The sequence below is a fragment of the Podarcis raffonei genome, chromosome W, assembly GCF_027172205.1.
Source record: "Podarcis raffonei isolate rPodRaf1 chromosome W, rPodRaf1.pri, whole genome shotgun sequence".
Lineage (NCBI taxonomy): Eukaryota > Metazoa > Chordata > Lepidosauria > Squamata > Lacertidae > Podarcis > Podarcis raffonei.
The window spans coordinates 12250280-12277536 of NC_070620.1; the positions used below are offsets into that span (position 1 = coordinate 12250280).

Sequence of the window (27257 nt, forward strand, 5' to 3'; positions counted from 1 at the left end):
AAACTTAAATGCACAAACCATTGGAAAGCTTGTGGAAGACACTACTGCAAATCGTAAAATAGCTGAGGAGGCAAAGCAGAAAGTTGAAGAAGTTCAAGGAGAAATCAAACCTATGCGCAAACAGATAGGGGAACATCAGGCATTGCTGTCTATGATCGAACTGAAAAATAAGGAAAATAATCTGAGAATCAGATCTGTACCGGAAATTGATAAGGAAAATCTAATTGAGTACCTTACAAAAGAATTTACACAATTTTGGTCTCTGGAAGAAGAAAAGGACTTCAAAATCGTAAGTGCATTCAGATTGGGAAAGGGAGGGAGGAAGATTAAGTCGAGAGACTGTCTGATCTCCCTCAGAACGAGGGAAGAAAGAGACAAAATTCTGAGTGCGCACTTTAAGACGCCTTTAGAGATCCAAGATTCAAGGCTGGAAATTTATAAGGATATTCCAAAGCATCTGTTGGAGCTCAGAGTGAATTACGGTGATTTGGTGCAACTATTGAGGAGCAACAGGATTATCTTCAGATGGGAGTTCCCCCAGGGGATATCCTTTACTTTCAGAGGGAAAAAAGTTAAAATTAAATCGGTGGAAGACAAAGATAAATTTTTGAACGATTACGGAGAAGACCTTCAGAAAGGGATTGAAGAGCCAAGTGATTCAGGACCTGGATCATCAAGCCCAACACCTGCACCTGGGGGATTGAAAGATCCTGAGAAAGAGACGCCACTTTTGGGAGCAACAGGAGGAAAATAGCACTATTTCAATATGTCTCTGCAATTATTAAGCTGGAATATTCATGGTTTGAATTCCCCAGAAAAGAGGAGGAAAGTTTTTCATTTATTAAAAAAGGAACAATTGGACATAATTTGCTTGCAGGAAACACATGTGATTAGGCTGCACAGAAAAGTGTTAATTAATAAAAAACTAGGCCAAGAATTTATTTCATCAGACAATGTTAAAAAGAGAGGAGTGGCAATCTACGCAAAAGAAAGCCTATCACCAAAGTTTCTTTTTAAAGACGAACAAGGAAGAATCTTGGCAATCGAAATCCAAATACAAGGAGAGAAATTTTTGATTTTAGGAATTTATGCACCAAATGAGGGGAAATCAGAGTTTTACAAGAAACTGCATGAGACATTGATGGACTTTATGGACTATAACAATATTATTATGATGGGAGACATGAACGGAGTGGTATCTACGAATATGGACAAAGCACAAAGACAGACCATAACGAAAGAGGGCAGACTACCAAAAACTTTTTTTGAACTGACTGACAATATGGATTTGATTGACATCTGGAGGACTAAAAACCCCCTAGGTAGAGAGGGAATGTTCTTTTCTGAAGCCAAAATGACATGGACAAGGATCGACCAAATTTGGACAACTAGAGGCCTGGCACCTAAGATAAAAAAGGTGGAAATCTGCCCAAAAACCTGCTCCGACCATAATGCGGTAAAGATGGAAATGAAACTAACACTCATCGGTTCCTTTAGATGGAGGATGAATGACACCTTATTAAGAAACCAAGACATTGTAAGGAAGGCCCAAAAGACTTTGAAAGACTATTTTGAAATAAATATGAGAACCACGGTTGAAAAAAGAACAATCTGGGACGCAAGTAAGGCGGTTATGAGAGGGTTCTTGATTCAACAGAATGCAATAAAAAAGAGATCCCAAATCGAGAAAAAAGGGAAAATTTTGGAGAAAATAAAACAAGGGGAGAAGAAGTTAAGAGCTAAACCAAACTCAAAAGAGATCCTGAGAGAGATTAAGTTACATCAGGTGCAATATATGAAACTGATTAATGAGGAAGTTGAATGGAAAATTAAACAAATGAGACAAAAGACTTTTGAGTCAGCCAATAAATGTGGGAAATTATTGGCGTGGCAATTGAAAAGAAGACAGAAGTTAAATACGATTACAAATCTTGAGATCGATGGGAAAAATATACAGAACCCGGAGGAGATCAGAAGGTGTTTCCAGAGATATTTCAAACAACTTTATATGCAAGGGCCGCAGAAAGAAACTGAGATAGACCAATTTTTAAGAACCAATGGATTACAAAAAATATCTTTAGAAAATAAATTAATATTGAATCATCAAATTACAGAACAAGAAATCGAAGGTGCCATTCAGAACATGCAATTGGGCAAATCTCCAGGACCGGACGGACTAACCTCCAAATATTATAGGACTTTGAAAGACTTTTTAATTCAACCATTAAAGGAGGTGTGTAACGAGATTTTGGAAGGGAAAAGGGCGCCTGAATCGTGGAAAGAAGCATACATCACATTGATACCCAAGACAGAAGCTGAAAAGACACAACTAAAGAACTACCGTCCCATCTCCCTCTTGAATGTGGATTACAAAATCTTTGCAGACATTCTAGCTAATAGACTTAAAAAAGTGTTAGCGGAAGTAATACACAAGGACCAGGCAGGCTTTCTTCCAGGTAGACACTTATCTGATAACACAAGGAATATAATTGACATTTTGGAGTTGTTACAAACGAATATTAATACGAAAGCTGTGTTAGTCTTTATTGATGTGGAGAAAGCCTTTGATAATATTTCTTGGAGTTTTATGAAGAAAAATTTGAAAGGGATGGGAGTGGGACAGGGGTTTGAAAATGGTATAGGAGCGATTTATTCAGAACAAAAAGCAAAATTGATTGTAAACAATGTGGTGACTGAAGATTTTATGATAGAAAAAGGAACACGTCAGGGTTGCCCTATCTCTCCATTATTATTTATCTCGGTCCTGGAGGTGCTGCTGAACATGATTAGAGGGGACCGGTCTATTAAAGGAATACAGGTCGGAGCTAAACAATATAAATTGAAAGCTTTTGCAGATGATTTGGTTCTAACTCTACAGGAGCCGGAATCTAGTATGAAAAGAGCTTTGGAATTGATTAAAGAATTTGGTCATGTGGCTGGATTTAGATTAAACAAGGTAAAAACTAAAGTATTAGAGAAGAATTTAACACCAATGGAAAAGGATAGGTTTCAGAATGAAACAGGTTTAACTATGGTTAAGAAAGTGAAATACCTAGGGATTAATATGACTGCGAAAAATTTGAACTTATTTAAAGAGAACTATGAGAAATGTTGGTCAGAAGTTTAAAAAGACTTAGAAATTTGGTCTAATTTGAAGCTTTCCTTGTTGGGTCGAATTGCAGCTATAAAAATGAATGTATTGCCAAAAATGTTATTTTTGTTTCAATCTTTGCAAATTTTGGACAAGATGGACTGTTTCAAGAAGTGGCAGAGAGATATTTCTAGATTTGTCTGGCAGGGCAAGAAACCTAGAATAAAGTTTAAAATTTTAACTGATGTAAAAGAAAGAGGTGGATTTGCCCTGCCAGACCTTAAATTGTATTATGAATCAGCAGCATTCTGCTGGTTAAAAGACTGGCTGCTTCTTGAGAACACGGACATTTTGGATTTAGAAGGTTTCAACAATGTTTTTGGGTGGCATGCATATCTGTGGTACGACAAGGTTAAAGCTCATAAGGTATTCAAAAACCATATTGTCAGGAAATCTCTGTTTAATGTCTGGATAAGATATAAAGATTTGCTGGAAAGCAAAACCCCAAGGTGGTTGTCACCTATGGAAGCTAAGGCTCAGAAAAAGCTCAATATGGAGGCCAAATGGCCAAAATATTGGGAAATTTTGGAACAAGAAGGTGACAGATTGAAACTGCAGAGTTTTGAAAAATTAAAAGACAAAGTGCGAGATTGGCTTCATTATTATCAAATAAGAGAGGCCTATAATTTGGACAAAAAAAATGGCTTCCAGGTGGAGAAATCAAAATTGGAAACAGAACTGTTAGAACCAAAAACTAAGATTTTGTCAAAGATGTATAACTTGCTGTTGAAATGGAACACGCAGGATGAAACGGTTAAATCAGCAATGATTAAATGGGCGCAGGATTTAGGTCATAACATTATGTTTGCTGACTGGGAGCAGTTGTGGACCACCGGTATGAAGTTTACGGCATGCATTGCCTTAAAGGAGAATATTATGAAAATGATTTACAGGTGGTACATGACCCCAGTCAAGCTTGCAAAAATTTATCACCTGCCTGACAACAAGTGTTGGAAATGTAAAGAAGCTGAGGGAACATTCTTTCACCTTTGGTGGACATGCCCAAGGGTCAAGGCTTACTGGGAAATGATATATAATGAACTCAAGAAGGTATTTAAAAGTACCTTTCCTAAGAAACCAGAGGCCTTTCTTTTGGGCATAGTTGGCCAATGGGTGCCAAAGAAAGATAGAACATTTTTTATGTATGCAACAACAGCAGCAAGAATACTTCTTGCCAAGTACTGGAAGACACAAGATTTACCCACCGTGGAGGAATGGCAGACGCAAGTGATCGACTACATGGAGATGGCTGAAATGACTGGCAGAATCCGTGATCAGGGAGAAGATTTGATTGAACAGGATTGGAAAAAGTTTAAGGACTATTTACAGAAATATTGTAAAATCTTTGAGTGTTAATATGATGTGGGAAGTGAAGGTAACAGGGTTTGTGTGATTTGGTTAAATGTGAATTAAAAGAAGAATGCTAAAAAGGATAGGGGGTTATGAACAGAACATTATTATGTCATAGTATATAAGATGAGATATGGATAAAAACAATGGAAAATCGGGACATAATAATTAGAAGAATGTAAAATTTGTCGGAATTCAAGCGAGCAGAGCCTCCAGCTTAGCTCTTAGTCCAGAGGAATTTGGCCACCCTCCAGGTGCCCGGCTTGAATCCTTATGACCTCCTGTCTGCGTCTCCCGGCAAAATCAAGGGAGGTCTCCAATCGGCGATTCTCCTCAACGTGAAGAAGAACACACCACTCCTCCCACTCCTCTCCCAGGGAGGGGGAAAGAGACAGACAGAAATATATTTACATGTCTTTATTCCTGTCGTTCACCAGTACAGAGAAAACATGTCTGCACACTCTGCTTCCCAACTGCAGAGAGAGACAATAAACTCCACCCATGTACTTCCAGTACAGGGTCATGTGCTGCTCTGAGGTAACATCCAGCTCTCAGAGCACTTTACAGACTGTCCCTGGTTCCCACGGTACAATCCAATAACATCCACATCCTGTTTACCATTCCAGCCACCTGGTGCTTGCTTCTGCATTGCTCCTTTTTCGTAACATGCTCCCCCAAAAGAATCAATGCGTGTTGCAGCAAGCAAAGCATGATCCAGAGAAGAAAACAAACAGTTGTTATACACATAACACTCCCCTGTTGTTTCAGTTCCACCCTTGGAACTCCCCGCCACTGGTTTCCCCAGTGTACCTCTCTGGTTGTCTGGTTTCCAAGGACTGAGTGCATCTGCATTACCTTGGCTAGCAACTCTCTGTTGTGTCTTTGTCTCTGACTTAGACACAGCTCCAACCTGTCCTCGGTTGTTTACAACAGCAACACATGCAACAGCTAAGTTAGCAAACTCTTTTGAGTACTTCTTGGGTGGTTGACCCTTTGTAACTCTCTCAGACCTACGTATGAGGTGCTGATCCTCTCTGCTCACTGGTCCAGTCTCAGGACTCTTTGGAGAACTAGTTCCAATGGTAAACAGTGGTTCATCCTTCAGTTGTGAAGGCCTATCTATTGTGTGAGACTTCCTCTCAATGACTGTGACAACTGAGCTCTCCGAGCTATCAGTGTCATCACTTTCATTACAGCTGTAATCAGTAAAATCATCATCATCTGAATCGTCCTCAGTGGGAAATGTGTGTACTATCACTCTCTCCTGTTCAGGAGCACTCTCTAGAAATTTTGTGAGAATCACCTGACCAGATTCAGACAAAATTACTCTGTAGAGACCCTTTTCATACCCCACAAAAATGCCTCTGGCATTCTTTACTCCACCTGGAGCTTCTGTTCTCACATGAGACCCAAAAACCTTGAAATGGGCAACAGAAGGTTTTCTGTGGAACAGTTTCTCAAAAGGAGAACTTCCCAACTCTTTTGAAACCTTTCTCATTTTCGTATAACAGAACGACATTAGAGACTCGGCCCAGTACTCATGTGGCAGATGTGAACTTAGCAATTGCGCTTCCATCCCCTTTTGCAATTCTTTGTTCACCCGTACACAGACACCCCTGTTCCACGCTTCCGCTGAAACAGCAATCTTGTGTCTGATCCCCTTCTTCTGCAGGAACCTTTGGAAATCCTGTAAAAGAAAAATCTGCTTCTCATCTGTGAATAGACAATCAATGTTAGCATCATGCATACTCTTAACTTTGTCACAAAACTCCTGAAACCTCTCCAAGGCTTCCTGTGGCTTTCTCAACACATAAACCCAGACATAGTTAGAGAAATGATCCACACACACAAGATAATATCTTGCATTGCCTCTAGATGGTTCTAGAGGACCAATCACATCAGCATACACCCGCTGAAATGCCCTGTTGACCCCGGTCACCTTCTTGCTCACACCTGCAAGAGAAACTAGGTTAGACACAGATGAATTACATTCCATGTAATCACTTTGTGCAAAAGTCAACAAATATAGTCCATCCTTCTGTTTGGCAGAAAGATATAACTCTCCATCTTTGTAGATCTTGCAGCTCTCAGCATCGTAGGACAGTTTCAGTCCTTTCTTTGCAATCTGCGAAACACTCAGCAGATTGAACTTCAATTCAGGAACCAAGTAAACATTGTTTATTGTCAAGTCCAGACTCTTAAGATAGACAGTCCCCACGCCGGCCGCTTCCAGCTCCTGACCATTGGCCTGTTTCACAGCGAAGCTTTGCTTCTTAAACGATGAAAAGAGCCCTCTGTGTGGGGACATATGAACTGTAGCTCCCGTGTCAATAACAAACGAGTTCCCAACGTCTGGCGTGGTTCCTGTCGCCATCAAAGCTTTTCCAGGTTTCACCGAAGTCTTGGTGTGACCTTTGCCTGACGCCTCAGGCTTTGCTGAGCGGCCCTTCGCTCCTTTAGGCTGACGTGGCTTCTTGCAGTTTCGCTGAAGATGCCCAGCCTGTCCACAATTGTAACATCGGACAGCGTTCAAAGCTAGAGCTTTCTCTCCAGTAGCTTCATCTGCGGGGGAATTAGAACTCCGTTCCTCCCTCCCCCTGTCCTTTACTTCCAGTGCAGCAAGTCTGTCCTGTTCATTCAATACGACGGCAGTCACCCTTTCCGCGGTCAAATCGTGAGCGGGGAGGGAACCAAGCTGACTGGCAACGGTTTTGTAAGTCCGATTTAGGCTGTTGATCATCATGAAGCAAAACACTTCCTCCTGCAGACGGAAATTGCGTTCCACCATCTGCTGGCGCAGATATTTACTCTCCGTCAGGTGCGCTTGAACATCTCCATCAGGCGCAAGCCTCAGATTGGTCAGCTTCTCAAAATACAGCAACGCTGAAGAACCAGCATCCCTCTGATGTGTTCTTCGCAGCATTTCCCAAATTTCCCGTGCATATTCCAAACCCTGAATATGCACCAATTGGTCATCTGACACACACAGAATTATAGCCGTTCTGGCTTTCAGATTCTGTGACTCCCAACCTCGGGTTGGTGCTGCTGGGATGGGGTTCTCAATCACGTCAAAGACCCTCTGATTCTGCAGCAGGGCCTTCATCTTTATAGACCAAGATGAATAATTGTCATTAGTGAGGGGAGGGGGATAGGGCAAACCTCCCGCCTTCTTGGAATCCATGCTGAATCCAAGGGTCAGTTTTCTCAAGCCAGCTTTCACTTTCACGCCAGTATACTCCAAAAGTCTTTGTTTACTGCTTCACTGGCAGGCAAACCTTTGGGCTGTTTTTTTTTTCAAAACCCTTGCACAGCTGCGCAGATACACTTTCGATTTCCCAGGCTCTTTTTAGGCCACTCAGTAACTTAACAAGTGCTGGCAGACGTTGCCTAGCAACCTGCTCAGGACGGAATTCCTTATCTAACCACAGGAATTCCTGGTATGCAAGCTTGCCTTCAGAGCTGTTTTTCAAACGCAGCTATTGTGAACCAGAAAATTAGCCTTTCTGCGTTCATTCTCTCTAGCCCGAAATGCAGCATACCTTTTCTGGCTCCGTTGCCTTGAAACACACTCCTCTCGGTGTCCAGCTGTCTGTTCTGTTTAGCCTCTGGCTGCAGGCAGACGCATTTCTTTATCTCCTTAGGTGCAGAGGATGGCAACGATTCATCGACCTCTCACCTCTCATGCAGATTCTCATAGATCAGATAACCATCGGTCTGCTACCAGATGTCGGAATTCAAGCGAGCAGAGCCTCCAGCTTAGCTCTTAGTCCAGAGGAATTTGGCCACCCTCCAGGTGCCCGGCTTGAATCCTTATGACCTCCTGTCTGCGTCTCCCGGCAAAATCAAGGGAGGTCTCCAATCGGCGATTCTCCTCAACGTGTAGAAGAACACACCACTCCTCCCACTCCTCTCCCAGGGAGGGGGAAAGAGACAGACAGAAATATATTTACATGTCTTTATTCCTGTCGTTCACCAGTACAGAGAAAACATGTCTGCACACTCTGCTTCCCAACTGCAGAGAGAGACAATAAACTCCACCCATGTACTTCCAGTACAGGGTCATGTGCTGCTCTGAGGTAACATCCGGCTCTCAGAGCACTTTACAGACTGTCCCTGGTTCCCACGGTACAATCCAATAACATCCACATCCTGTTTACCATTCCAGCCACCTGGTGCTTGCTTCTGCATTGCTCCTTTTTCGTAAGTATGGTTTAAATAAGGTTTTGAATTTGCTGAATTGGATTGGAATAAAGAGGAACACAAAAAAGGGGGATGTGAGGAGGTCAAGACAGAGGGGTATGGAATTTTATAAATTTAAGAAAAAGGGTTTTTCATTTTTCCTTTTTTTTCTCTATTTTTCTTTTTCTCTGTTATATATTTTTGTTTTTCTGTTGTATTTGTTTTTTATATGAACTTTATGTATGGAAACGATACATTTTGAAATGTTGAATCTTTTGTTTTGTAAAATCTTAATAAATATCTATTTAAAAAAACAACAAAACTCTTTTAGTACTAGATTCTGGCTCTTGTAACGTCAAAACTAGGTCATCTGCAAATGCTCTCAGTTTATACTGTTTAGCTCCGACCTGTATACCTTTAACCAACCGGTCCCTTCTAATCATGTTCAGCAGGACCTCCAGGACCGATATAAAAAGCAATGGGGAAATTGGGCACCCTTGTTGTGTCCCTTTTTCTATCTTAAATTGTTCCATAACCACGTTATTTACAATTAATTTAGCATTTTGTTCAGAGTATATTGCACCTATACCATTCTCAAAGCCTTGGCCTACCCCCATACCCTGTAGGTTCTTTTTCATAAAACTCCAAGAGATATTGTCAAAAGCTTTCTCCGCATCCACAAATATCAGAACTGCTTTAGTGTTTATATTCACTTCTAGCTTTTCCAAAATGTGAATTATGTTCCTCAAATTATCAGATAGATGTCTTCCTGGTAGAAAGCCCGCTTGGTCCTTATGAATCTCCTCAATCAATACTTTTTTCAGTCTCTTAGCCAAAATATCAGCAAAAATTTTGTAATCCACATTTAATAAGGATATGGGACGGTAGTTCTTAAGTTGTGTCTTTTCAGTTTCCGTTTTCGGTATAAGTGTAATATACGTCTCTTTCCACGATTCTGGTGCTCTTTTCCCTTCCAAAATTTCATTACAGACTTCCTTCAAAGGTTGTAATAACCACTCTTTCAAAGATCTGTAATATCTGGAAGTCAGCCCATCCGGTCCTGGAGACTTGCCTAATTGCATATTTTGAATGGCACCTTCTATCTCCTGGTCAGATATTTTGCAATTCAACATTAGTTTGCTTTCTTGTGAATTTTTTTGTAATCCATTTGTTTTCAAAAAGGGTTTAATAATGTCCATTTCATTCTGTGGCCCTTGTGCATATAATTGTTTGAAGTATTTCTGGAAGCAATTTCTAATCTCAGTTGGATTGTGTATATCTTTTCCTTCTACTTCCAAATTTGTGATGGTATTTAGTTTTTGTCTTTTTTTCAATTGCCAAGCCAGTAGTTTCCCACATTTATTCGCTGATTCAAATGTCTTCTGTCTCATTTGTTTAATTTTCCATTCTATTTCCTGATTCATCAATTCCATATATTGTACTTGATATAATTTTATTTCTCTCAAAATCTCCTGCGACTTTTATTTTTCTCCAAAATTTTTCTTCTTTTATTTTCTCCAAAATTTTATCTTTTTTCTCATTTCGACTTCTCTTTTTTATTGCGTTCTGTTGTATCAAGAACCCTCTCATCACAGCTTTACTTGCATCCCAGATTACTCTTTTTTCAACATTAGTAGTCATATTTATTTCAAAATAGTCTCTCAAAGTTTTTTGGGCCTTTTTGTATACTTCTTCATCTCTAAATAGGGTGTCATTCATCCTCCATCTAAAGGAGCCGGGTGTTGTTTGCTTCATCTCCATCTTTACAGCGTTATGGTCTGAGGAAGTTTTAGGGCAGATTTCCACTTTCTTTATCTTTGGTGCCATTCCTCTAGTAATCCAAATTTGGTCAATTCTAGTCCATGTCATCTTAGCTTCAGAGAAGAAAGTTCCCTCTCTCCCCAGGGGGTTCTTAGTTCTCCAAATGTCAATCAAGTCCATATTGTCAGTCAATTCAAAGAAAGTTTTTGGTAGTCTACCATCTTTGGTGACTACCTGTTTTTGTGCCTTGTCCATGTTTGTAGATACAACTCCATTCATATCCCACATCAATATTATATTATAGTCCATATAGTCCAAAAGAGTCTCATGCAACTTCTTAAAAAATTCAGATTTCCCCTCGTTCGGTGCATACACCCCTACAATCAGAAATTTCTCTCCTTGAAATTGAATTTCGATTGCCAAATATCTTCCTTGTTCATCTTTAAAAATTAATTTCGGTGAAAATTTCTCCTTTGCATATATCACCACTCCTCTCTTTTTGACCTTATCAGACGAAATAAATTCTTGTCCCAATCTCTTATTAATAAGTAATTTCCTGTGTAGCCTCATTACATGTGTTTCCTGTAAACAAATCAAGTCCAATTGTTCTTTTCTTAATATATGAAAAACACCTTTTCTCTTTCGAGGGGAGTTAAGTCCATTATAATTCCAACTTTGAAGTTGCAGAGCCACTGAGTTACTTAGTTTTCCCTCCAACTGCACCGAGTTGTTGTTCTTCTTCTGTCGGTGGTGTGTCTTTCCCTGGGCCAAGGAGTCCAAATGATAAGTTTGCTATATCTAAAATTCCTTTTCCTGATGCGATTGGCTCCTCACCAGATTCCACTTCCTTCTGTAGATCCTCCTCATGGTCTTTCAAGAACTTGTCTTTATCATTCACTGTCCTTATTCTTATTTTTCTTCCTTTGTATTTGAAGGATAGACCTTGGGGGAATTCCCACCTGAAGAGTATTCTGTTTCTTCTCAATAGAACAACAAGATCCCTTACATCCAAAATATATTTGGGTATATCCTTAAAGATCTCCACGAATGAATCTTCAATTTCCAGAGTTCTTTGATAGTGCAAATTCAAGATTTTGTCTCTTTCTTCTTTTGTTCTTAAGGTAATCAAACAGTCTCTTGCTTTGTTCTTTCTTTGTCTTTTACCAAGCCTAAATGCACTCACTATCTTGAATTCTTCCTTCCCCAGGTCCTGTTGCCAAAAATCTGTAAATTCCTTTGTAAGGAAGTCTGCCAGGTTGTCTTTCTCGCTTTCAGGTACTGCTCTGATTCTTAAATTTCTCTCCTTTCCTTGTAATTCAATCATAGACAGTGTTAGGTTGTGATCCTCTAGTTTCTTATATACCGGTGGTATCTTCTCTTGAGCAGCAGTTGCAATTTCCTTAGCTTCCTCTGCTATCTTTCGAGTCGAGGCCGATTCCTCCAATAGTTTTTCAATGGACTGTGTGTTAAATTCACCTTCTGGACTTCCGGGTTAGCGCCATCGGCTAATGGCGGATTCCCTCCGAGCTCCGGAGGGAATCGGCTCCGCAGGATCCGGGTCTTGCCGCTGTGGCGACGCGGGGACCCTCAGAAATCACAGGCGCTGAAGCCTGTGAACCTGGTGACTCGGGCACCATTTGCGCCCCCCCGACCCGCGAAGGAGCCTTTTTAAAGGCTTCGGAACGGGGGACGGGGTGAGCGGCGCGGTGCTGAGAGTCGACTGCTTCTCCTGCGGAGTGAAGCCGCATGCCATGGTCGGAGAGCGCTGACTTCTTCTTGTGAACAATTGGACTCTAAAAGCAACAACCCGTGAGTAATACGGAAATTGGATTTGTAAATAATTTTTTTTTTTAAATTAGGCACGATCGGGGAAGGCGCAAACAGGAAGTCCGTCTCCCCGTCTTATAAATAATCTAAAGCAAGGACTAGCTAACTAAGGTCGAGAGAATTTCTTCTTCTTTATTGGGTAAAAGACATTAATTTCACAATTTGGCAGTATAAGTAATTTCACTGGAGGATAAGAGCTAATTTTGAGAGCTGAAGTGCCACCCCCCCGGACCCGGGAGTGATCTGCGAGAGAGCCTGTTGAGGAGATATAGAAGATTTTGACAGCTGTCAAATTAGCTGTCAAGAAGTAAAAAGAGAACTTTGTTTTTGCTGTCTCTGCTGGATATATTTGCTACAATTTGGTTATATTTTGTTGAAAACAAGGAAGAACTGATACAAACTAACTTGATTTTTGGATTTGAACTGGAAGGAAGATAAAGTAACCAAAATCCCTCTAGAGGGGATTTTGGGACATTACAAGAATGGCTGAAGGAGGAAAAATTCAAGCTAAATTGGACAGAGTGTTTCTTCTCTTGGGAAAGTTACAAGGCCAAATTGATGTTTTGGCTACAAATGTTGCAACTCTGGACTTAACAGTAAACAAATTCATTGAATTTGATAAGGACTTGACTCATGAAGTCCATGCAGCTGGACAAGAAGAGAAACTTGAAAGATTTGAGAGTGTGGAGAAAGAGATATATGTTGTTTCTGAGGAAAAGGAAGGAGGAGATGTAATGTTGCAGATGACAAAGGAGAGCCAGAGGCCTGACATGATGGCTACAAAGGAAAATAAGTACTGGATGATGAAAATCTGTTTTGAATTGAAGATTGAAGAATGGAGAGATCTCCTTATGTGGAGATCTGAAGACCTATGGATTACAAATTTGATTAAGGTGAAAGTTGGAGCTTTTGGGACATTTGGACTTAAAAGGAGTAAGAAACAAGATTCGGGCTCCACTTTTAAGTATGGAGGTCTGGCTGGAAGAAATATGGACCCTATCGGGACAGAGCTTCTCCGAGATCTGGTGTTTAATATTAAGGACTACCAAAAAAACCGGCAGAGAGGAATTGAGAGAGAATTAAGAGCCTCGGACGTGAGGTCTCCAGGCTGATAGTAGACTAAGACTGATGGACATTTGTTGGGGATTGAAACCGGGAAAGGGGGGGTTGGGAATCCAAAGGGTGCAGAATTATAATCTGTTTTTTTAATTTTGTTTTGTTATTAGTATGAAAATTGGGGAATTCGTGGAAGGGAATTTGGGTCGACTTTAGAAAAAAGCTTTAAGAATGAGCACTGATGTTTAAATACTGATGTTTATAAGTTAAAGTTGTTTTTTTTAAAATGAATTAAATATAAAAAGGTCAAAAATTGGGGACAAGAACTTGTTGAATTAACAATTTGAATTGGAATATAAGAAGGGGAGGTGTGGGGAAGTCAGGGAAATACGTTATTGAAAATAAGGATTGGAGATGGCGACGTGAACGGCAGCCTTGTTCTATGCTCGGTAAAGCTTTGTTTTTACTATCTACTTTGGCGGGTTCTAAGGGCCCTAAGATGCCTTAAGGCGTTTATTTTAGAAGTTTTATGGTTTATGGTTCAGATTATTTCTACTTCTCCCATAAATCTGCAAGAAATCGCGGCAGATAAAGATAAACGCAGCAGATAAAGACTGTTAAAGGGAGTAGGGCTCATTAACAGCAAAACCTGCCCTGACCTTGCAATTTTGAGAAATCCTCTCCCTATTTTTCTTGCCGACATGAGAGGGAAGAAACGCTGCAGGCAGCATTCCAATGAAGCTACGAGCACGGCCAAAAAACAGACAAATATCAGGGATTTTCTGCCTGACAATGACCTAAATGAGATCTGTAGAAACTTCCCTACAGCAAACAGTTATGAGGCCCTAGCTCCCAGTTCTACTCATGAGGAGCCTGCCTGCATTGTGGACGGCCTACAACTAGCCTCGAACCTGCGTATGAAGGAACAGATGGAACAGACTCTTGAGTCCCTGCAAAAAACTTCACCTGAATTATCCCAGCCACCAGTCCAGTTAAACAAGGACCGAGAGGCACTGGAACTGCTAATCTGCCAGACTGAGTTGATAACACATACCATCACCAACTTATATAAAAGGCTGGATGAGATTGAAAAGAAGCTTGAAAAAGTCTTTGGCTTGTTCAGTTGCCCCCCCTCACTTCCTCAGCTTAACAATATTGCAAACCCCGCTCACCTCTGCCCAACTGTGCAGGCTAACCTTGCACAAAAACAAGTGAGATGCCTGCCCAACCAAGTACAAAACTCAAGTCTGCAACTCCAGAACAGCAAACTTGCAGTACTGGTGGGAAACCACCCCTTGAATCACAACAAATGGGCGGATAAACATTCGGTTGCAAATTCCCTGACCCAACTGCTGGGGCAGACACTACGCCCCGTAGATATAGTGGACATCTCATGGCTGCCTTCTGGACCTTATATGAGACGTATGGTTATTAACTTTAGATCTGCCCACTGTGCTGCAAAGATTCTAGGACTAAGAAACCGTACAAGAAAATGGCACATCTATTTCACAAGGGTATTCACCAACCTGACCCGCACACCGCTATGCACCAGGATAGGTGCTGTCTGTGCTGATGCTGGGCCTGTGTGCCTTAAAGAACAAATAGTCGGGGGAATGGAGCCGGGACACATTACCCCTCAGGGAGTGGCAAGCCTGCCTGCAAATGACCTAATTGATTTTCTACACCCCCCGCTTGGTACTCTGGTCTCTACGTGCAACGAGCCTGGTTTTGGACTACCCAAGCCAGACCAGTTTGAAATGCTCTCGTCCTCATATGCCTCGATGCCGGAATTGGAGGCTTCCATTATTTTAAGTCCAATACGTAATCAAGATCCACAGCATTTGTCAAATTTTGACCCGCTAGCAGTACCGACACAAGACTCAGCTGTTGATCTGCCTATATGGGTCGGCAAAGCCCTCGCTCTGCATAAACCAGCTGAACATCATGGGAGGGTGATAAACTGAAATTGCAGAGTTATGAGAAACTTAAAGATAAGGTGCGAGATTGGTTACATTACTTTCAAGTTAGAGAGGCTTATAACTTGGACAAGAAAATCGGATTCCAGGTGGAAAAATCAAAATTAGAAACAGAACTGTTAGAACCCAATGCCAAGATACTGTCAAGAATGTATAACTTGTTGCTGAAATGGAATACTGAGGATGAAACAGTAAAATCTGCTATGATAAAATGGGCACAAGATGTCGGACATAACATTATGTTTGCTGACTGGGAACAGTTATGGACCACTGGAATTAAATTCACGGCATGTAATGCCTTAAGAGAGAATATTATGAAAATGATGTACAGGTGGTACATGACCCCAGTCAAGCTTGCAAAAATTTATCATTTGCCCGATAATAAATGTTGGAAATGTAAAGAAACTGAAGGTACATTTTTTCACCTTTGGTGGACATGCCCTAGGATTAAGGCCTTCTGGGAGATGATCTACAATGAAATGAAAAAGATATTTAAGTATACCTTTCTGAAGAAACCGGAGGCTTTACTCCTGGGCATGGTAGACCAATCGGTGTTAAAGAAGGATAGGACTTTCTTTATGTACGCCACAGCAGCAGCAAGAATACTTATAGCAAAGCATTGGAAGACACAAGATCTACCCACCCTGGAAGAATGGCAGATGCAAGTAATGGACTACATGGAAATGGCAGAAATGACCAGCAGAATACGAGACCAAGGAGAAGAGCGGATGGGGGAGGATTGGATGAAGTTTAAAATCTATTTACAAAAACACTGTAAAATTTTTGAATGGTGATGACATTGAAATGAAAAGAAGGGGTTCCAGTAAGCAAGGATTGGGGAAGTACAATATGGGAGGGAAATTATATAAGGACAAAACTAACAGAATTAATTTGCTGATCAACTTCAAAGTGGAATACAAGAAAGGGAGGCGGGTGGAAGTCAAGAAAATAAGGTCATGAATGATAAGAATTTGAAAAGAGGTCTTTTTTCTTTTCCTTTTTCCTTTTTTTTCTTTTTTCTTTTTTTTCTGTTAATCTTTTTAATATGTATTGTTCTTCTTTGTATGGTTTTTTTCCTTTCTCTTGTTAAATTTAATAAAATATCATTTAAAAAAAAAAAAAAACCAGCTGAACATCATGATACATCAGCTGAGCATCATGATATTTGTAATGGTGTCATCGAAGATCCTCTGGGCCAAATCAACCTATTGGCCCCTCAGTTAAAGCCATCACACCTACCTTGGGACCAGCGACCTCAAACCTGGAACCACCAAGCAGGGCAGAAGGAGGAGGAGCCTAACTCAGGAGCCTCAAACCACCGGAAAAGAGATTGACTGCCACTATTTCCACCATCACCCTATTTCCACATCCTATCTTGGAATGTGGCAGGATGGCTATCTAAGCAGGGTGACGTCGACCTTCTGGATTTCCTCACAAAATTTCAGATTATATGCCTACAGGAGACATGGTGTCTAGATCTCCATGTCCCTTCTCTACAGGGATATGAAGCTTTTACTACCCCTGCGATAAAACCAAATTTTCAAGGCCGACCTAGTGGTGGCTTAGTCACTTTTGTTTCCACCAAGCTAAAGTGCAAGGTCCGGCAACAGCAGTGGGCGAAGAGTAACAATCTACAAATCCTACTTATCTCTAGCAGTGAAGGAGGAGATTTCCTTTGCTTTAATATATATATCCCTCCTATAGGCACCTCTTCCCAGTCGTCACAAACCTGGGAAGATTTAGAGCTATGTTTGGAAAAGGCTGAACTAGAATTCCCTGGCATGGATATCCTGCTGGCAGGTGATTTCAACGCCAGGATAGGAAACGACATTAATACGTACTGCTCTAAATCTCAGTTACTGCCAGAGGCAGATTGGTTTATTCCCTGGTCCTCTGATGATAAGGTCTTGAATAAGGCAGGTATTACATTAATGGAGACTGCCTTCAAACATAATCTGTATAATTTGCATGGTACCCATATGGACAGGTCAGGGGGTTTCTTTTCTTTCCTTGGGCCTAGAGGTGCGAGCGTTATTGATTATATCCTGGTCTCCCCAAAACTCTTGGAGAGGTCACAGGGCTTTAGGACTTTCAACAGAACTGAGAGTGATCACCTCCCCATATCAATTTCACTAATTCCCCGTGGTTTGGAGGATCCGCAATATCGCAATCACTGTGCAGATCCACCTCCAACTCTGGCCCTTCACAGGCGTAAATGGAACAGCGACCTGGAATTCAAAATCAAACTACACCTGCATTCATCAGACTTACTGGCCTTGAGAGACCAGTGTATTTTATCTAATTCTGACCCCTTTCTAACATTTCAGCAGGTCTCAGAGTCGCTCTTCCCACTACTCACGAACCCCAACCCTCCCAAACAACAAAATAATTCGAGGGCCTGGTTCGATAAAGACTGCAGGAATCTAAGATCTTTGCTCAGGAAATTACAAAATAAGGTAAAACAGGAAGGGGCCCTGTCCTCAGTGGAAAACCTGCACAGGTGGCGCTCTCATTATAAAAATACTCTAAAACTTAAGAAATCCCTCTATAGGAAGGAACAATGGGAGGCACTCGACAAGGCGATCAAATTGCGGGACGACAAAAAGTTCTGGGAAATAATTGCTCAGGGAATTTCACCCAAAGGGATAACTGTAACCAACAGTATTTCATCTAACTTATGGTACCAACATTTTTCCCGGCTATATACAGCTCCAAACATTGCTAAACCGAGCCAGTTTCCTCCTCTTAAAAACGATCTATTAATGGGCTGGGATCCTGTTACCGAATTAGAATGTTTACAGCTAATTAAAACAATCAAGAATGGCAAAGCTCCCGGTGAAGATATGATTCCTCCTGAGGTGCTTAAACTAAATGCCCAGTGGTGGGCTGCTTTTTTGGCCCAACTTTTTACGGTAATAAATGATACATGCAAAATCCCAGAAAACTGGAAACTGAGCCTGGTAGCCCCCATCTATAAGAAGGGCAACCCCCAAGACCCCTCAAACTATCGCCCCATAAGTCTCCTGGACATTGTGTATAAACTTTATACTCGCCACCTGCTAAATAAATTGGTTGACTGGGCTGACCACTCTAACTTGCTTAATTCGGAACAGGCAGGGTTTAGAAAGGGCCATAGTACAATAGGCCATTGTTTGGTATTACAGACAATGATACAAAGACACACAAGAGCAAACTTTTTGTGGCTTTTGTAGATCTCACATCCGCTTTTGACTCAATCTGTAGGGACAAATTATGGCAAAAACTATATGACACAGATATAGATAGACGACTTTTCAAAATACTTAGAGAGTTACATACAGACATCACAGTTAAAATTAGAACTGGGATGTCAGGCAACTATACTGACCCACTGCCACTGGGGAAAGGGGTTAAACAGGGCTGTTTGTTAGCGCCGTTCCTCTTTAATTTCTATATAAACAACATTGTTCAACATATGGCAAAGTATAAGTCATCAGCTCCTGCTCTGGAAGGCAAACACCTGAATATACTGCTATATGCTGATGACATGGCGGTCATGGCACTCACTCGAAGGGGCCTACATAGCATGCTGGAGGGGCTCGCAGCTTATTGTTCCCAAAACTCTCTAAAGATAAATTATGATAAAACAAAAATTGTGGTATTTACTAGAGCTCGCCACACATTTAGATGGTCTTTAGATGAACACAAAATTGAACAATGTCTTCTCTTTAAATATCTTGGTATCACTTTCCAAGCTACATCTAGCTGGCTTGCCCACTTCAAGACTGTAGCCCTTCTAGCACGTAGGACAATTGGTGCTCTGCTCAGCTTTTTTTATTCAAGGGGAGGGCAACTGGTGACCCCGGCACTAAAAACTTTTGTTGGAAAAGTGATTCCCCAGATGTTTTACGGAGTAGAACTCTGGGGATGGAATCAGAAGCTGTTAGAACGGCTTGAAATCTTCCAAAATTTTTATCTCAGAAGAATTCTAGGCCTCCCTCAGAGCACTCCGGCAGCTTTCCTAAGAGTGGAAGTAGGATTACCCTCTGTGTCTGCCAGGGCCCACTTAAGATTCCTGCGTTTTTTCACCAACCTCATAGATGCCCCGAACACCTTATTGGCTAAACAAGCCTTTGTATCATTACAAAATAATACCACTTGGCATAAAAACCTACTAGACATTCTATCTAGATACAACCTACCTGAGTTTAATACTCTCAAAGTGTGGAGCCCTGATAAAGTTCGGGAATGGATCTTTGAAAAAGACGCCTTTTTGGACTCCACTAAGATAAAAAACTCTGGGTTTTCCTACTGGTTCCCTCGAGTAAAAGCAGTCAAAATCTGTGCCAACTACTTGGTGGAGATCACTGATCCCACCCTTCGGAGAGCTTTTACTATGGCACGGTTTCAAACATTGCCAACTGCTTATTTGACCGGTAGATACACAAAAACCCCAGTAGAACATCGTTTATGTCCTTGCCTTATGAAAATTAAAGAGGATCTTACACATTACCTCCTCTATTGCCCCATTTACTCGGGCTTTAGAGACGCATTGCTGCAAATTATACCCAACTCTATAACCAGTCCTGAAGATAGAGTTAAATTTTTGTTAGTTGATGCAAACCCACGCATTACCCATGTGGTAGCGGTTTTTGTGATGAAGGCCATGAAAGCCAGGGAAAGATTTATGGACAACAATGTAAAGACCCCTTCATCGTCTGTTTAACTCGTTGCTCGTTTTCCCTCCTTTTCTATTCTGTGGGAAGAAGGTTTTGTTGGCATAGTATGTAATGAATTTTAATATTTTTAACTATTGTAGTGTTGATGTTTGTGCACAGGCATGGTCCTCACAATAAATGGATTTGATTTGATTTGAAAATAAGGATTGTAAACTTTATGTGTTTTTAACTTTTTTGTTTTTTGGGGTTTTTTTTATTTTTTAATGTATAAAGGTGGAAAAACTCAATAAATAGTTTTTTAAAAATAAAATAAAATTCACCTTCTTTTCATTTATACTTGTAGTGTTCAAGTCAATTTTTGCTGAGGCCTCAGGTACTTGTTTATTTGTCTCTGCAACCTGTTTGGCTAAGTTTTCCAAAGATGCATTAATTTTGCCGAGTGCCTGAGCCAATAAATCTTCAGATGACATAGCTTTTGGTTTTGCTTGCGAAGCAGCAGTTCCTACTGTGCCTGCTGCTCCGGATGTTGAAGCCCTTCTCTGATGTGTAATATCAGTCTTGTATTGTCTACCGGACCTGGTAGCTTTTTCCTGTGCCAGCTCTATCTTCCCTTTCTCATTTGCCATAACACTCTCATGCAAAACCCAAGGTCAGTCTCACGCCTGGTAGATTTGTTTTGAAGAGGAATTTTCCAAGTTTGGTTACTTAGTGGCTTAGTTGTTGTTGCAACATAGTCTCCTCTAGGGGGACACACTTCCAACTTCACTTTGCAACTTTTAAGACAAATATGGTCCTTATAGGTCCCCAGTACCCTTAAAAGCCACAAATTCAGTGTCCTTAAAAGTTACTTTTTAGTCAAAAGCAGTTCCAGAAACACTGTATCTTTCACAGAGTTGTATCAAAAATCTTTACCTTTAACGTGCTGGCAATTCTTCCCAATTAGGCTTTCCCTATCATAGGCAGTCCGTTCCCAGATTTCAGAGGCAGCAGATGTAACTTTACTTCCCTCCTTCCTTGCAGGTAAATACCTCTCAAATTTCTCCCCTCTGCTCCTGCAGGCAGGGGGGATCGCTTTTTTGGTGCTGGATTTTAGACCTTTAAAAAGACGTCTTTCAAAGTTACAGCTTTAGAGTCTCTTTGCTTTGATCTGCTTACAAGCCGGAAAGGTAGACTTCCTGTTTTTACCTTTCCCGTTTCGGTGCCGAATTTTTTAAAAAAGTTTTTACTCGAATTAATTGACTTAATCCTACTCACGAGTAGTTGCTTTAGAGTCCAATTGCCAGGAAGAAATCAGCGCTCTCCAACGATGGCCATGCGGCTTCACTCCACGGAAGCGGTAGACGGCTCTCAGCTCCGCGCCGCTCACCCCCGTTCCGCTCCACAGCCTTTAAAAAGGCTCCTTCGCAGTGGGGGGGGGCTCAAATGGAGCCCGCCGAGCCTCCAAGTTCCCAGGCTTCACTGCCTGCGATTTCTTCGGGTCCCCGCTTCGCTGGAGTGGCAAGACCCTGTCCCGTGGAGCCAATTCCCTCCGGAGCTCAGAGGGAATCCGCCATTCGTCGCTGGCGCTGACCGGAAGTCCCTATATTTTTTATTTGTTGGCAAACAGACAGAAAATAAGATTAGCCGGTATCATGATTCCTCTATGTACATCTGCAGGGCAGCCTCAGTTGAAATGCAGGTGATGCTTATGTGTTCCAGTAAACCATGGTTTAACAGGAAGTGAAACCTGCCCAGCCTGGTTGCTCTCACTTGGCTGCTCCCTCTGGTGCAAGCAGGAGAAGCATACCGAGAGGGCACAGTTAAGCTTGCCTTCTTATGACAAACCCAAGTGTGGTTTGTTTTTCCCTGGCAAGTCAGAATCACAAGCCACAGCCTTCAATCATGGTTCTTCGTTTGCTTTCAAATCCTACCTTGTTTGGGAAAAGCAAATCCCAGCCTCAGCTTTGGATGTTACCGGAAGCCAGACTTAGTTGTGGCTTCCTGACTTATTTCTCCTGTCTCATGCCAGGGTAAGAGCAAAGTGAGGAGTGATCAGACAACTCTGCAGAAGCATGCCCCTTGTTCCCAATAAGGCAACAACTTGTCCTGACTTGTCATGCATGACCTGTGAACAGAGCCAGTGTGCAGATGTGGGTTTTTTAGGTCAAAGAAGGAAGAGAAGGTCAGCCAGAATTATCATAAGTGGCACTTTTCCTAAGAGGGAACTTAGGGGTTGGGTGTTGCTTTTAAAAAATTGAATTCCCTCCCCCCAGCTTCTATCCCAAGGATGGGGAACCTGTGGCCCTCCAGATGTCATTGGACTCCAGCTTCCATCAGCCCCAGCCAGCAGGGCACAGTGGTCAGGAATGATGGGAGTTGTTGTCCAGCCATGTCTGAAGGGCCACTGGTTCCTCACCACTGTTCCATCATACCCACACTTGATGCATAGGTACAATAGAGGTGTATCAAATTATTCATGGTGTGGAGGAGGGGGGTGGAATATAGGATTCCCCACTTCCTTTTTCTATAATACTCAAACTCAAGTTGTTAGGGTTAGGGTTAGGGATTCAGGACAGATTAAAGAAATTACTTCTTTGGACAATGCAGAATTTAATGTGTGGAATTTTCTGCCACGAGCTGTCTTTGTGGTCTTTAATGGGCAGTAGAGAAATACATGAAGGAGGGCAAAGTTTGTCCACAGTTGTTAGCATGCTAGGGGCCAGACAATGGAGGAGTGGGCTTTGGTTTTCACATCCTACTTATGGGCCTCTAGGATGCATTTGGCAGCCCACTATGTGGGAAAACTGTTGGGATACTGCCAGGGAGACAGAGGCATCAGGCCTCCACGTCGTCTCCGGATGATGACCGGTCTCCCGTGGAAACAGCATCAGTCAATTAGCGACACGAGCCTCAGACACATTCCAAGACTCATGCACGCCCTTTTCAGCAGTCTCCGCAACGGAAGATTCAGACAGAAGAGCATATTTACAGCTTTATTCAACGTAGGTCAGAACAAAGGAAAAACATGACTGCTTGCATCCATGTCGAGGAAAACAGCCAGAACAAGAGCTATATACAAAACGGAAGTTCCCAGCAAGAACAGTGCAGGGAGTAAACAGGCATGTGACACACAACAATCATGCCTGACTCTTTTGAGGAGGAACGGAACTATATCCTAACAAAAACAGGGTTTTGGACTGGATAGGCATGGGGTATGGACACTTTCTAAGCCCAAGGACCGCATGCCAATGCTGGAGAGGTCCAGACGCAATAGTGGACGGAGCAATGATTATAAATTGTCCTTTTATAGGGACATTTGTCCCTGTAGGCTGCTTTCTTCTCACATCCACTTGCTGTTCTCCATCCAGGCAAGCAAAAGGCATTGTCAGAGTTCGAGGGCACATTTTGGCCAAGGAAGGTGCAAAGTGGAGTCATGTGTGTTATCTGGGGAAGGTCCCAAGGACTAGGCAGGGGAGCCCTTACATTTGTCCCCCAGACCTGATGTTATCCACCCCTGTGATGATGGGCCTTTGGTCTGACCCAACAGGGCTGCTTTCTTTGGCTTTCCTCCTTTACTTTAGAATATTATTATTTTATGCTGCTTTTCAGGACCAAGGCCGATTCGAAGGGGGTTGCAGATAAATAAGTAAAAGTTGTAACACAAAACACAATTAAATAACAGCATTGCAGCTCTGGTCTTCAAAACCACATACAGTTGGAAATTTCCAAAAGCTAAAAAAAGAGCAACATAAACACACAAAAATGGCACACATCCCCACCGACCGTCAAGTCAGCCTGTGTCATCAGATGCCATCATGCTGACAATAGGGAGGGTGTTCTAATGCCCCACCAGCTTCCTAACCAAAGGTGAATTGGAAAAGGAGTGTCTAAAAGAAAATGGGGGGTGGAAACAAATGTCTCTCCCAGAGAAGGAAGTTACATAGGCAAAGAGGCCACCACCAGAAAGGCTCCATCACACATTCCTTCCTACTAGCCAGATTTGTACCTGCTGTCATGTTGGTGAGCTGAAGGCAAACAAATTGGTTCAGTTCTTGGCTCAGTGTCACACACTTCCCGTGTGAGCTGTGAGTTTGTTTTTACAGGAGAGGCTCAAAAGATGGTGTGTGCGATGATGTCACTCCCAGTGTGAATCGTGCCCCGGCGCCCAATGGCTTTTTTGCATTCCTAGGAAAGGGCCAAGATGTTACTGGCTGTATGAGAGAAGCTGCAAGCAGATTTTCAAGCAGACCTTGAATACTTTTTATTTCCCATACACCTAGTGTCTCTTCGCATCCTTCCTTTTTTATGTACGTTTCTTTGTGAGGGAAACAAAGCAACTCAGAAAATAACCTTTTTTGGGGGGTGGGGAATAAAGACCCCCTTCCTCAGCTGTCACCAGTCATTCCCATTAGGCTGCCTCAGTAGGAGAGATGGGAAGCAGGGCTCATCCCATCAACTCTGCCAGAATACCAGCTCCATCAAGCCAGCTGGTCCTTATAAGAATGGCTGTTTAAGAACGGGTGCCCAGATTTGCTTTTTTCCTCTTCCCTTCTTGTCCCATTTTCCTCGTTTGTCATGTGTTGTCTTTTTTAAGCTTGTAAGCCAGCCTTGTTTTCAGTTGATTTCACAGATACAGGCTGCTCTAGGAGCCATTTTCAGGGGCTGGAACTGAAGAGTAATGTGCAAACACTGATAGAAAGAAAGAAAGAAAGAAAGAAAGAAAGAAAGAAAGAAAGAAAGAAAGAAAGAAAGCTTGGCATCAGTTAAAATGAAAGTGGGGATGACAGGAAATGGCATCATAGACTTGAGAATGTCTTGCTTTCCTCCTGGTCTGCTTGTGACAGGTCAGGGGTGTGTGGTTAGCTTGCCTCTAGGGTGCAACACACCGCTGTGCTGAAATGGTTGCAGTTTTGCTGGCGACATCAGAAAACAGCTACCTTAGCAACTGCTAGCTTCCCCCTCCTTTCCCCCATCTTTTGCTGAGAGCTGCTGCTGGTGGTGGCAGCAGCAACTGCTGCTTTTTCATGCAGGTGCTCTAGAGCGGGAGTTCTTGGCCTGTTTTTCTTTTAATTCATGTCTAAGGTTTTTCTTCTTAAGGACATGCCTGCAGAATCTAGCCACCCCTTTTGCAGTAAGTGCTGTGTGGAGGGTAAAGAGGGCAACTCTTAATGAGAAACTCTCCCATCCCCAAACCCCCCTCTCTCTTCCTCGCTGTCTCTCTCTCTCTCTCTCTCTCTTTGGTGCATTCTTGGGGGGGGGGTAGAGTGGAGAGTTGGGGGTGATGGTTGCCAATTTGCAGTTCTCGGGGACATCCGGACTCTCTTGAATGAAGGCCAGCAGGAGGTTGAGGTTCCCCTTAGATGGCAAGTTGGGGGGGAATGCAGTGCTGTAAATCCAATAGTTCACGTCTCCTTTGCAGACATAGATTGCAACTCTAAACAAAAAAGAGGAAAAATCTAGCTAAGGCCTGCCTCTGCCTAAAGCTGTTCCTTTCTGCTTCCCCACCCCATTCCCACTTTTGCCTCTTGAATTAAGTAATGCTTTTCTCTCTCTCTCTCTCTCTCTCTCTCTCTCTCTCTCTCTCTCTCTCTCTCTCACACACACACACACACACACACACACACAGAGAGAGAGAGAGAGAGAGAGAGAGAGAGAGAGAGAGAGAGAGAGAGAGAGAGAGAGAGTGTCTCTTACAGGGAGAGTTCAGAATCCTGAGTTCTGACATCCAAAAAGGTGTTGAGCCTGATCTACGTTCTTTGCTTTGCCCAAGAGGCCCAAACCAGAGAGGACTCATCAGACAACTGCCCCCCCCAATTTCCTTTTTAAATTGTGCCTTAAAAAAGGAGGGGAGAGGATATTTTGTAATATTTACTGACTTTATGTTTTCTAGGATGAAATCGGGGCCTTTGAAAGTGTGTCAGGGTCCCATTGCTTCTGCAGCACAAATAAAGCCCCTTTTCCCCACAAGTTCAGGTCTGTGGGGCTTCTGCACCGGGAAATGTCCTAACTCTGATTTCTTCTTTCTTTGCTCTTCTTGCCTTGCCTTTCTCTCTCTCTCTCTCTCTCTCTCTCTCTCTCTCTCTCTCTCTCTCTCTCTCTCTCTGCTATTTTGACTTTTTATTTATTCTTTTGCTTGTGTATGTCCCCTTCCCTTTGTTTTTCTTTGTTTGCCTCTGTGTTTGCTCAGGTGGCTTTGGAGCTGCTCCTGTGCTCGGCAGCCCTCCCACTTTTGGGGGCTCCCCCGGGTTCGGAGGGGTGCCAGCATTCGGTTCAGCCCCAGCCTTTGCAAGCCCTCTGGGCTCAACAGGAGGCAAAGTCTTCGGAGAGGGGACGGCGGCTGCCAACGCTGGAGGATTCGGGTAAGCCACAACAGCAACAGCAACAAAACAACAGGGTCTTGGGAGGGGGGGTTGCAGTGATATCCAGGTGCCCCATTTTTCTTTTTTAGTTTGAATAAATATTCTGCAAGCCACCCTTCATTTCACTACATTTCATTATATTGATGTCTTTAATCAGATTTCTTATTTACCCTTTGCCAGAAGGTCCTGGGGCAGCTAACAGCAAAGAATTACAGTCATACCTCATGTTACGTTTGCTTCATGATATGTTTTTTCAGGTTGCGCCCCGCAGCGACCGGGAAGTACCAGAAAGGATTACTTCCGGGTTTCGCGGCTCGCACATGTGCAGATGCACAAAAAGACGTCACGCGCATGTGCAGAAGCGGTGAATTGCAACCCACGCGTGCGCAGACGTGGCACTGCGGGTTACGTTCTATTCATGTTGCAAACGGGCCTCCAGAACGGATCCCGTTCGCAACCAGAGGTATCACTGTATACAATTTCCACCAAATCCCACCCACCTGTGCAAGGGACAGTTGCCATTGTGCAGTCAGGAACCTTAAAGCCAGGGAAGCTTGCTTTCATTGCAAATCACCAAGCTGGTTAGGATTGGCTGCACTACAGAGTTCCTCATGGAGAACTGTGATAGCAAAGTGAGCTGGGATTGGAAGTCAAGCAGTGCCTATCAGCTTACTTCAAGCTCCATGGGGCTGCTGCTGCCAGCTGATCTTTGGTGCTTGCAAAGAGCCAAACCCAGGGAGCCCCTGCTTAGTGCATTGAAACCTTGACCATCAGCTGATCAGTGGTACTACAACACACTGTCCTATTTTATTTAACAGCCTTGTACAGTGCTTTGAAGTCCTCATTGTGGGGACTTCAAAGCACCCCATTGCCTGATGTCATTGTGATGTCAGTTGATTGGCAGGCGGGTGGCTCTGTTAATAAAAGGAAGGCAGATGCACCTCACCAAGGAGGGCATTCC

The 27257-nt window shown here is 42.6% G+C and overlaps 1 protein-coding gene across 1 annotated transcript in view; it reads left to right on the forward strand.

Annotated features, from left to right (window-relative positions):
- LOC128406092 (nuclear pore complex protein Nup214-like) overlaps window positions 1-27257 on the forward strand; it is a 55877-nt gene that overhangs the window by 24020 nt on the left and 4600 nt on the right. The window contains exon 4 of the mRNA XM_053373134.1: window positions 26125-26296. Coding sequence (XP_053229109.1) covers window positions 26125-26296 — 172 coding nt within the window. The remainder of the gene's footprint in view (window positions 1-26124; window positions 26297-27257) is intronic.